This window comes from Antedon mediterranea, chromosome 1 (assembly GCF_964355755.1).
Source record: "Antedon mediterranea chromosome 1, ecAntMedi1.1, whole genome shotgun sequence".
Classification (NCBI taxonomy): Eukaryota; Metazoa; Echinodermata; class Crinoidea; order Comatulida; family Antedonidae; genus Antedon; species Antedon mediterranea.
In genome coordinates, this window is record NC_092670.1 from 26,699,566 (window position 1) to 26,713,245 (window position 13,680).

The 13,680-nt window shown below is 32.3% G+C and overlaps 1 protein-coding gene across 1 annotated transcript in view; it reads right to left on the minus strand.

Moving 5' to 3' along the window:
• Positions 1–387: 387 nt before the first annotated feature.
• Positions 388–13,680, minus strand: part of LOC140063603 (centromere protein I-like) — a 42,135-nt gene continuing 28,842 nt past the window's right edge. Inside the window, exons 13-16 of the mRNA XM_072110017.1 lie at positions 10,627–10,751; positions 8,556–8,607; positions 2,417–2,635; positions 388–2,171 (exon numbers count right to left, since the gene is read on the minus strand). Of these exons, the coding sequence (XP_071966118.1) occupies positions 1,992–2,171; positions 2,417–2,635; positions 8,556–8,607; positions 10,627–10,751 (576 nt within the window). The 3' untranslated portion in view covers positions 388–1,991. The remainder of the gene's footprint in view (positions 2,172–2,416; positions 2,636–8,555; positions 8,608–10,626; positions 10,752–13,680) is intronic.

Sequence of the window (13,680 nt, forward strand, 5' to 3'; positions counted from 1 at the left end):
TTTTTGTTTCTCCAACGTACCACAAATATTACAGTATAATATGAGATAAATGACGTTTTTGGTTAGACAATTAATTGATTGTCTTATCCGAAAAATGCGACCAGTTTGGTTACGCTTAAATTTTTCAGTAGAGTCAACCAATCAACAAGTTTTGCAGGATTTGCCGCAAAGGTGACTGCACAAATTTTGGCTGTCAAGAGAGCTACAGTAATTCAACGTGTGCTGGTAGCGGTGAGGTCGACCTCTCGCCCATGGAATGCAAATCAGATGACGTGTACGCAATTCCACCACCCGGCTTACTCAATCCACACAGTAAGAACAGCCAAAATATCAGTAAGAAATACAAAAATTTCAAAACCTTCACATACAACATAATGTATAAATCAAATGACTTTGATGAATCCATGTATTATTCATTTTATGTAAGTATTTCGATGTGGAGAGCCTCTCGACGGTTATTTTTATTTATAACTTTTAGGTTATCCGGCCTCATTGACTTACTTTTGTATTGTTTTTTTTTTTGTACTGTTCTGTATATTGGCGAAATAAATGATATGATATAAATGATATGATATGCATTAGCTTCCTCTAAAGTTTCTCCGCTTCCATATATGCAAAAATCATCCGCTATGACTTTACAACTGTTCAAGCGGCCCTTCGGTTATTCTATGCATACTTTGTTGGTTTACTTCAGGAGCTGATTTAACATGACATGGCACTCAAAGCCATTTGTAACGTCCAAATTCTGTTGTCATGGTCGTTAAGTCAGCGCTCTCTTTATCAAGTTTTATCTGCCAAAACGCTTCTTTCGCATCAAGTATGCTGAAAACTTTTGCGTTTTCATTAATGCAATTTCTGGATTTCAAGTTTCCCAAAATGCTAAAGTTTTATGATCTATGGTACAACTACCAAGTACAGGCTGGGTATGAGGTTTTTAATTGTGTAATGTTGTAAATTTGCCTAATTTTAAATAAAAGTTGCTATTTTGAACCTTATGAATAGTATCACTGAGATTTTCAAGGTAAGGGTGCAATTTCAACTTAGTCCCATGCCTGGACCTGCCTACGCCCTTGAACAATGCAATTATTAGTGTACAAATCAATAAGGACTGTGTAATAAAATAAGTATGATTTGTCATTTTAGTCTAGAGATTTATTTACATTACAATAAAAAGTGGGTAAATTAGAATGTGTAAGATGTTGTGGAGTATAAATACACAGATATTCAATCTAAAGAGACGTTAAATTCATAAAGTGATAGTATTGCTTTTTTACACCATTTCACCAAACTTATTGACTGTAGTCTAAACTAGTGATCTACTTATATTAATACAGTCTATACAAACATTATGTATATTTACAATGGTTATTGCCCAAACCCTTCTATACATTGATGTGATTTTAAAATAACAAAAACATTACAGGACCTTGGTTGCAGATTTCACATACAATACACAATTAATAAAATTATGCTTAACTACTTGGAAATTGTCATTAAAATCAACAAAAAGCTACATTAAAAGGTAACTATAGTATAAATTTAAAAATGACAATGTCTTTACATTTATTTCATTATAATGGAAACATTCTTTATACATGTCATCAAATATCCCACAATGCATAGTGAAAAGTCAACTTTAAAGCTCTGTCTACACTATCAAACTAGATTGACAAAGAAAGTGTGATGTGCCCAAATATGGTAGTGGTATGAAATCGTATCCATATTTGGGCACATCACATTTTCTTTGTCACATAAAGTTTGATAGTGTAGACAGAGCTTTACACTGAACAGAATGAGGGTACATGGATTGTCAAACAGGAAAATATATCCAAGGTATCATTACAATACAATCAATTTAATTATCAACTACTATATATGAATGCATATATAGGAGGAGGTACCATATCATGTTTCAAAAACAAATAAAGGTAACCTTTTATTCACCAATCTATACTTGTTAAATGACAAACTATTATATAATTATAAAGAATTCAGCCTGATTCATCCCTTGAATGACTGGAATTCACATGAACTGTAGAACTGCCTCGCTTGATAAATGTATTAATGAACGATACAATGCCATCTAGACATTCATTGCTAAGAAACTGTACATACTCATTCCGAGTATTACCCTTAATCTGGATAGGATGGAAATCTTCTATTGCCTGAGTCTGAAAACAATCAGATAAATTAATACAGAGTTTACGTCTATATTTTGCTGTTTTATTTGGTAGGCTAGCTAGTGTAGGTTTCATCCGGCATGTTTTGTTGAACTCCAGTAGTTAACACACGGAATACATCGGTACTTACCTTTGAATGCCGAGATCGATTTTGAGAGGGATGAGCTTTAATTCTACAACTTACTATCCAATACAAAACTATTTTTACTAACAATATAATATATAATAAGTCCTACCTCCTTTAAAAACTTGTATGAGAACCCAGATAGAGCCACATGCTGCTGGATAGAGAAGATAATATTGGTGGATGTTACATTAGACTTCTGAAGAAGATTCATGGGTATGTCAAACACAAGAGTTTTTGATTTACCCACAAATACCATGTTTCTCCAAAGTGCATTGGAGAAATCAATTATGTACTGATTCAGAGTCTTTATACCTTCTTTGAGCTTAGCCTGAAACGATAAACATATTTAATTGGTCAGATCCCTGATTGACAAAACATTTATTTCAGACACATAATTATAACACAAAATGATATAAAGGAAAAAAAGTACATTGCAGATGCAGGGATCTAGTCTAGAAGTGCACAAACACACACAATATGATCCTTCCAAAAAAAATAAGGTGATATACATGATATACAGGTATGAAGTAAGTAAACAGAATTTAAGGTTTAAGAAGGAAATGAAGACAATCACACTGGCTTAAAGTTTTTGCGGAAAACAGGAAGAGATATACTATTTTTTAAATAAATAATATTGTTTTACAAAAGGAATGTAGAGTAATGGAGGAATATCTATGTAGGTTATAATTATTGGTGTGATTTTAAAAAGACTGGACACACAATTTAAAATAAAGGAAGAGCTATTTTCCCATGGGGTCTTTTGGGGACCATTTTGGTGGCCATCTTGGATTTATCAAAATCCTAAATATTGACGGTACTTGAAAAAGAGTGATCATAGGTCTGATTTTAATCTTGAATTGTTCATTCAGAATATGCAAATTTCTATGTACTATAATGACAAGTTTTGACGGTCATATCTCAGTAACATAAAGAATTTATTTTTGTCTTAAATTGTTCAAAACATACATATTTCTTTCCACTCTAATGAATATTTATTTCACAAAATGGTCATAAATGTTACTAATTGTCACATTTAATCCTGGACCTCAATTTTCACAAAATTCTCATAATAACAGTAGTAATTTTCAAAGTAAAAATTAAATTAAAAAGATGTACATAAAATAACAGCATGCTGAAAAAGGGAAAATTACAGACTTTATTAAATCCCAAATTCTTTTAAATATACGTGTTGCTATCCACTCATAGTAACAATTTTTCTTTTTTCAAAATAAAACTATGTATATGAAGGTGTACATAAATTACTCATTTAAAACCCATTTATTAAGTTACTACAACAATAGTTGTTCAGTCATCGTCCAGCTCAAATTCAATTTCTTGTTCATCATCTTCATACTCTTCCAATTCCATGGTCGTTATTTTCTCAACTAGATCAAGAAGGAAGATTGAAGAATAAGACCGCATGACCACACTGTCCTGTCACCATGCCCATGTAGTTCATACCAGTGTAAAACAGACCTGGGGTGACCACATGCTTCTTGTAAACATCAGGAAATTTCCAAATAAGAGGAAGTGCCTTCAAATAAACTCAAATGTTATGGAGTCAGTAATAATGAACTAGATTGGTTTATATCATATTAAAGAAACAGATCACAAGTTGTAAATATTAACACTTCTCAATCAGATTTTATGAATATAAATATTGGTATACCACAGGGCTCAATTTTAGGTCCTCTTTTGTTTATTATTCATGTTAACTCCCAACCAGATATTATGCCATGCAAATGTGTTATGTATGCAGATGACACCACTATACTTTGTAATTCTTCTGCCCCAGTCACTCTTCAATACGAGCTAAATGCCTATTTAAATACAATTGCTAATTGGTTTAAAACTAATAAACTAACATTGAACATCAAAAAGACAAAACTTATGATTTTTGGGACAAACCACATTCTTCCTAAATTTAAAGATATTTCAATATCTTATAATGGAGATATTATTGAACGAGTTGACTCTTTTAAATATCTTGGGGTCACATTTGATCCGCAATTAAATTGGAATGATCACATAAGCAAGGTATCCTCAAATGTTTCAAAACGTATTCCTGCCAAATTTCAAAAATATGTTTCATTAAAGCTTATATAAATATGGATATTCTGCACAATTTATGACAAAAATAAAATCTTTATGACCAGGGGTTACCGAGATGACCCTCACGGCCATACTGCGTTGAAACACCGATTCTCGTCAGATCACCGAAGTTAAGCAATGTTGGGCCCGGTTGCGTTCTGGATGGGAGACCGTCTAGAAATTGCGGGGGGTGCTGTATATACTGGATGGGGGTGCAAGGTAATTCCTTCTTCCTACCCTACTTATAGTCACTCAACTAAGAAAAATTATAACTGGAGATTGCAATTGTTAGTTGGGGAGCCAGAAAGGGGTTACCTGCACCCTAAAAAAAAAATTGGGATGCTTGGTCAGTAAAGGGCCCAAAAGGTCAATATGGTCAAAGTTAAGAATTTGCGTAACTTGGTAACTATTGGGTGTATTGGAATATTTTTTTTGTGCCAAACTACTTAGAAGACCAATATTTCTATTCACTCTAATGGGAAACTTTTGCCAAAAGTGGACAGAATTAACCCCTTTTCTGACCACTGGTTAATAAATTGGCCATATAAATATCATCACTTGTCATCTGAACATCTGAACAACTGGTGATTCGGCTCGAAAGAAGACGAATTATTATTTATTCGGCCTACCTGATAATATTATTATTATTAATATAGGCTTATTGATGGAAATTCTTCTGTTATTATTTAAACGACCTAGGCTAGTGAATATTTTATTGTCAAGGAATCATTAATTAGTAATTATCTGTATATTTTTCTTCGAAAGGTAAGGTGTCTGGGCAGCTTGTTTAAATACAATACAAAAAGGAGGCCTACCTAGCCTAGCTACCCGACCCAGCAGATATTCTACTTGTTGTTGGCTATGTAATATAACAGATATCGCCTTTTATATCGGTAAATATATTTGTTATATATTTTAAAAGTCGGGATGTCTAATCTTATATTTAACCTCTAAGCAGTCAATATCTGTATAATATTGAATCTTTTTAATACAAATAAGCAAAAATATGTAAATTAGTTTCATAGTAATCTTTATTCACAAACCTATATTTAGGATACTAGTTTTAATTAAAATCACATGCGCACTGATGTAGTATGATGATTGACTATGCAATGTTCATTCATTTTATTTGCTTTTTAAATTATTAGTAAATCCAACAAAAAGAAGGATGAGTAAATATAATGTACTTTAGAATTATTTTAACATAGTTATATTTCAAACACAAGCAAGAAAGAAACTGGGTTATAGTTTTAAAGTGAAATATTGCAAGATCATAATGATTTGGGCAGTGTGTGGAGACGGCGTGACTTTCCCTATCCATAAACTAAAAATACTAGATGGTACGCTCGCTTACCATCTAGGTCGTGTCCACAGATGGTTCTCGAATACACAGTAAGGGTATGTTCAGACTCACGGAGATCTGGTGGAGTTATCTACGCATGGCGTACGGTAATCCGTGGCGTTAAAAGCCAAGGCGTTCAGACACAACGATCAACGTTCCAATGACTTGCGTTTTTAAACACTCTGATCAGGTCAAAGCAGATAGAACTATATGTATACAATCATGACAATGCATGAAAGTTTACATCGTTTACATTGTTTTTTTTAAATTTTTATTTATATAATGTTTACCTTCAAATATACTGATTTATTCTTACTATATGTAGAATTGCATTTTAATTCAAAATAATTTAAAACGGAAAATTATCTGATTAATTGATTTAATTTATGAATATCATATTACTGACGCCAACTTCACTTTTCTTACACCTGAAAATACATTTGACATAGCTATTTCGCTGTCGTATCATAGGGTACGGGTATGTAGTTGTTGTCTGCTAATTGTGGTCGTGTATTTTCATTGGTTAAGGTTAAAATCACTGATGCATCACTGGATTAGCGTTATGAAATCTACCCTCTCCCGCTAGAGTTATTAACGCCACTGGCGCGGAGTAACAGCTTCCTAACGCTAATCCGCGGCATGGTTCAGACACAAAAATATGTACGCCACTTACCGTAACTCCGCGAGTCTGAACATACCCTAATTTCAGCGTCAAAAATGTACATACCACGGGACTATAGTACATTGTCGTTTACAGAAACGAATAAATAGACACGATGATTTATGTAAAATTAGCACCCTGGGAATTAGGCAAATTTTTTTATTTGAACTCATTTAAACAAACCCAATTTGTGTTTTGTATATAACATTAGAGTTGAGGGATGGGGAAGAGGATGGGAAGAACAATTTTTAAATATATTCTCTATCTACTCAGTAACGAAATATTGTTTTAAATGTTTTATAGGCCTATCAATAATATACCACTAAACACAGTAAAACATTTACGATTTATAATACTTTTTTAAAACTGTCCCTGTTATAGTTGATTGAAATAGTAAAGTACATGTAACGAAACGCCACTATGACTTTTATATTTTTTTTATAATTTGTAATTAATATACGTTGAGAAGCAACTGTAATTTACCCACAGTCACAGTAATAAATGTTCTTTGTATATTTTGTTTATATATCTAACAGTAACCACATTCCCAGTAAGACAATTTCGATTCAAATGGCGATCAAAAATGGTTAATACGTACAGCATTTACAATATTGTCAAAGTCTTGCAATACTATATATAAGTTTTATTCTCCAATGGCCCATAAATTTACCTACTTGTGTTAAACCAAGGGCTCATAAATTTACCTACAAACTGGGAGTCTGAGAGATTGGAATGTTCCATTCATCAGAAATCAATACATTCTTATAAACGTATATTAAATCTATCAAAATAGTATTTTTTTGAAGAAAATCGGCCTTATGATACTATACTCGAGCTGTTCAACCGGTTTTCAGCTATTTAAAACAATTATCGTAGGAGGAGATAGGAAAATGCGAAGTATCCTCGTATTATTGTTTGCAGGTATTTTTCATGGGGACATCCATTAGACAGTGTATACCACGATCGGAAAACACCCCTATTTAGGGCAAATCGTTTAACCTAAATTCGTTTTAATTGTCAATAACTAATTATCTAACTAAATTTAATTAGTAAACAGGGATACATCAGGTGGTTAAAATCAGTACCGAGATTCTAACCAACTTTCTATACCATCGAGTAAACATTTTAGAAATAACGCGCCTTACGCAAATTTATATATAGATACAGTACAAACAACATTAGTGTTAAAGAATTGAGAAGTTTATACGATTGTACTAACTAAAAGGTCCATGTTTCCATTTTCTTACCTCAGCACAAACCATGATCGGACTGAGGTGGTGCAGAGGACCCCTTCACTTAACCGCCCCTACCATTGAATTGTGTTGTATATTTCAGATTCAAATATCTTTATAAGGTTTTATACAATTGACTCCAAGCTGGAACTTTGATATGATATTTAAATAAATTAATTTCTGGTCAACTATAGGTCCATATTTTCAAAATATCCTTACTAAATCCTAACACAATAAAGGTTGAGGTTGAGAACCAACTATGACCATATCCACCCAACAATTTCTGAGATATGAAAAGTGTACTCCAAGCTAAAAATATTTGTGCCGGCTATATGTCAAAGGTCAAAATTAGGGGTTTATTGACAGTTTATGATTTTTATTACATTAGAACAAATATAAACATATACTTTGCGAGTAATTTGAGACCACAATTATCACTTTCTGACCAGTGGTTGATGAGATATTCATATGGCCAATTTCTTGACCAGTGGTCAGAAAAGGGGTTCCTGTCCACTTTTGGCAAAAGTTTCCCATTAGAGTGAATAAAAATAGGGGTCTTCTGAGTAGTTTGGCACAAAAATTGGTCCCTGTACTGACCAAGCATCCCAATTTTTTTTTGGCCAACAGCACAAAATTGATTTGTATTGATATAAGGAAGAAAAAAACATTGTTAACATAGTTTGCTAGAGGGTGCTGGTGAACTCTTTCTGGCTCCCCAACTATGTTGTTAAAGGAGGTCGCATATTTCCTCTTCCACCGACAAAGATTAATTCACCATGCTTTTTTTTGTGATGCCAAAAAATGTTGGCCACATGATTGTGTGATTGTGTCAAGAATTTGAACATTTTCTACAGTAATTTGTGTGCATTCATAGCCAAACTTGTGAATAATAATTACTTGTGTAAGGTGGCATACAACAAACCTTTAAAGAACTATCTTCAACTCTCTTCATCTTATTATATTCTTCTTTGTAACTGAAACAAATAGTATTTAATTATTTTAAAATGAGTTTGCAAAATGCAGGAATAAACTAGGGACTAACATACATTGTTTTGTATGTGGAAATGAAATACTATACATAGTGTCATAATCAAGTGTCATAAATAATAATTGTAGAATACTAGTTAATAGTAATAATAGTTTTAATTTAAAATTTAAATGTATTTCATTGAATCTTTTTGCCTGTGTTTATTTTCACTGATTAATTATAATCTTAATACAATAACAAATTAAACTAGAATTTAATTCGTCACTTAGGTGATCATTTTTATAATTTTAATGAAATAAAATTGTTTTAAACATGCATGTACGTTAACGTACGACTGTTGAGTTGATGTATGAGGACCCCTTCTGAAACAAACTCTTGAGCTTAAAGGGATATCCTCTGCTATTCCATATATTGTAACTTATTTTTCTTGTATTATTGTTGTACAAATTGTTTGATCTGTCTACTTTTTTATATGGATGGCAATAAATATTACAATTACAATCCTATGACATGATGTATATATGCTTATAGTGCTGAGTTGTACCTATTATGCGTCATATATAATAGTACAGTATACCATATAGGTGTAGCATACTGTAGGTGAAATTACGGGACCCACATCATGTTCAAATTTGTTGGTATGATGACGTTATCAAAATAAACTTGACGATGACAATTTCGAAAGATAATGAATTGAGCAAAAAAATATAAGGTTTGGAAGAAAATTTGGCATGTAGATTCGCAATGCGCGCTGTTTAAAATTGTTATAAATGTGACAAAAGAGATGAAAAAACTACTTTTTAAATTTAGCTGGCCATATCATAACGTCACAAAATCTGATACTAGGCTTCATTTTTATGTGAATTCATATCTAAACTTCAACAGCTGTCACAATGAATTAATAGTCTAGACAAAAAATCTGAAAAAAAATGAGTTAGGGGGACTGGAATGTTAGAGGCTGTCAACATTCAGACATGGAATCCACTAGGCCTTGTTGACACTTCAGTTTTTGTCTAGTATTGAAATGGTGGCCATTTAAAAAAAAATGGATGGAAATGTATTTAAAGCCTGCGTTATTTTAATTTTCCTTTTATTTGTCTCATCATATAGACAAGAAAAACTATGCCAGACAGTACCGTGCATGTGTCAACCAGTATTAAGAGCAAATATTGGTTAAATGAGTGGAAGAGTTTGGGTTAAGTAACCATATCTCTATAGTGGTGGGAGGGCGTACAACTCCTCCGGGAGAGAATTTTCAAAAGCCGGCGAGCAGTTTTAAAGTTACAGTAAACTAAAACTGCCTTTTCTCGAGAACTACTTGTCCAAAAAACTTCATTTTTGTACAAGAGGCAAAAGTTAAAATTTGTGATTTGTAATTTTTCAAAATGGCCACCAATTTTATATAAAATGTGCTTAAAATCTAAATATGATAGATTCACTATCTTGGTGTCGAAACACATGTACTCGAGTTAAAAAATTGGGGGTCATCTTGCATTCTGAAGAGTAATTTTCATTTTAAAAAAGACCTTTTTTTTCGCCATTTTCAGAACTTTTGTGAAATTAATGTGCGCATTTTGTCATTTTTAACGTGCTCGTATAGCATTATTTTAAGTCGGAATGGACTCAAAATCAGTTAATGTACTAAGGATTGTGAGTAGAATGTGATTTATACATCAATTTTTATTTTTTACGCTTTCTAAGAATCGCATGCGCAAAAGTTTTGGCGCTGTAATTTTGTGAAACACGCAAATAGCCTAATTCATGCTCTAACTTGATCAAAACTTAATTTTGAGCCTTTTAAATTTTCATGGATGAGAGTGATCACGCTGAAAAGGATTGAGTTAAAGTATTTGAAAGATATTGTAAAATTTTGGTGTTCATAGACACTTTATTTTTTGAGATATTACACAAAATAGTGTACAGAAACAATAAAAACTAAAATGAAGATTTCATCAATAACAACAGGTGATCATTTTATTCTAAATGATCACCTAAAAAACCTTACTTGCAAATAATCTTGCATATTCTACACAATATTACTGCATTGTTTGACAACAAGGCTTTGTAGACAATGGCAAACGATGGTACACAAACAAAAGGCATGTAATAGTTGCGAAACATCACAGAAATCTACAACAAAAATAATAAAAACTGTGACATGAGAAAGTAAATGTCCAATCAATTTACCATTCATAATGTATATACTTTAAGGTGCAAAGTAACAGTAGAAATTCCAATCAATGGTTCTATTGCATGGCCATCTTTAAATATTAATTATAATTTTGTTAATAATGGTGAATAATGTGTGTGATCGAAGGTGAACAAAGCGTATGTGTTCATAGAAGCGGAAAATGTTATTCCTTCATTCCTAGCAATCAGCGAACAACCATCCCACTAAGCACTTTTTAAAATGGAGATGCTCTCAAAAAATTTCATCAAATTTTTGTTTTATTCAGTTCATAATAATTACTTTCATCTAAATTAAGGTATTTTTTTAATTTGTTGAATGCTGCATGGTTATTCTGAAAAACATCAAAAAAATGCCATTTGTAGGGATAGTTCAAATTACAAAATTTTTTCCCTATTCATTTGCTTCTAAATTGAAAAAAAAAAAAAAAAAAAGTTCCAGAAATATTATACGTATATGTTTTCAGATTCTTCGGAAGCCGAATTTTTCATTCCCGATGTGTTTTTAAGGGCTTGACCAATTCATTTTTGCGTAATTAATGTAATTAAAAAAACTATTTTTTACTTTCTAGGGAGTCAATCAATTTGCGCATGTGCAACCTTTCGGCTTTTTTTACTCTCTCGCGATTCTCGATCCTCCTCGCGCTCGACTCGATCGATCTCCTCGACTCGATAAACTAGGATATAAAATACATACGAATAATAAGTCTAAGATTAAGATTGTTTTGCGTGGTTATTTGAAAATATAGACGGATCAGACTGCAATGTTTAATCATGGAGGTATAAATTACCTCCACGCCTAGACCAGAAAGAAATGGTTATGCGTTTGAACCAGAACCTAGGCCTATACAATCATCACAAACTGCTGACGGCAAAGATGTAAATCAGACTAGGCCTAGGCCCCAGCAACAGAGCGACGAATGGAGATTAACCTCACTTGATTGATATCTCTATGTGTCTTGTTATGGCACTTATATACCATACAGTGCTTCATTTTGAAGCTAAGAGAAGACGCAAAAAGTAATAACAAAAGGCAAGACAATAATAAATTGTGTTCGTTCGATCAGATGTGGATGGACATCTATTATTATGAGCAGGGAGACGAAAATGATACGTGTGTAGTTAGCGCGTCTCGTCATCAGCTCGAGCGATCTGAGAGATGAGGAGATGTGATGTAACATAACACGGTAACGTGACCTTTACAACTAAGGTTATTACCTAACTGCTGAAAAAAATATACAGTAAGTTTTCGATATTTTTTTAAATTTTTTTATTTTTCTGATTTCTTAGAAACTGCTTATTTTGATATGATTTTTTATGTTTGTACCTACTAATATTAATATACTGAAGTAAATAACAGGAAAAGCACTGAGTACACCTCCACTTTAACCTCCCCAAATCAGTTTTTATGGTACGGTAGTGAAATGTTCCTTATTGTAAGCACAACCATGGAGTAAAGCACAACATTAAAACATTATATAATTTTCAATTCAAATTTAATTTGTCACTTTGACAAATTAGAGGTGATCTTTGATTTAAAAGATAATTTTATAGACATTCAATAAATGTTAATGTATGAAAATTTGATGTATGCCATCCTATGACCTGAAGCATAACAGTGCTTACGTACTTAGGTGTATATTATTTGTTAGAGTATATATATATATATACAGTGAGTGAATGACGGTTAAGACACTGGAACTGTAATCCAGCCATAACATCGGCAAGCGTTCGAGGCTCACTCACTCCATGGTTCTAGTGGTAGAACAAGTCTTCTCGGATAAGAACTATAAACCGTAGGTGCAGTGTACACGCATTGCTCATGTGCATTTTAAAGAACCTAGTACATCTTTCAAGACAAGTTCACACTTAGCCATTATTATTGTGGACAGAGGAGAGGGTGCCGTAAGTGGCCGCAGGACATGACGAGAAGAAGCATGTTAAAGTAATTCTAAGATATTATTTGCTCGCTTATTGGTATACTAATAATGAAATGTAAATTGTTTTAATTATTATGCTAGGCAATAATTAATAATTATTTAAATATATGTTTCATATTCTGATATGCTATGTACTGTAATGCGCTTATTGAAAAGGCGCTATATAAATGTATTATTATTATCTAGTCTACAGCGCCTTGAGCACTTTAGTTGATATGTGCGCTTTACAAATCTTATATATTATCATTATTATTATTATAGGACTCACAAATATTCAAATTTTTTGGTATGACATCAAAATAAAACATGACATTTCCAGAAGATAATTGTATCAGCAAAAACATGTGGAAAAGTGGACACGAAAGAGATAAAGAACCTACTTGTTTAATTATGCAGGCCATATTAGGTCAAAACAAGTATAATTTTTAAATAATTTCATGTCTACAATTTCATATATTATAAACATGAAGGCCACCTTTAATTCTGAAGAGCTGTAGGATATTTAAATATACGGTCTTACACATGCTGAAAGATAATTGTTTGGGCAATGACATATCAAAAGAAAAAATCTGTTGAATGTGATTGTCTATGACAATACTAATTTTAAAATTCAGGTGGACAAATGATGAATTCATATCTACAACTCTTGGCTTCCATAATAAGTTTTAAAAATGAAATTTAAAGAAATTAAATATATAAGAACAAAAACTTGCGTGATGTGTGAAAAAAAAAGAAAACAAATTTTTAAACGCTCAAAATGTCCTGAACAATGCTCTAATTTGATTAGAAAGTGCTTTTGACCATTTTAAAACTTGAATGAGTGATTGCAAAATCCTACATACACGTATGTTTATTTGATATTGTGAATGTTGAGTGAGTACGCTGAAAAGCTTACCATGGCTAAATTTAATATGATAAAGATATTTTAATAA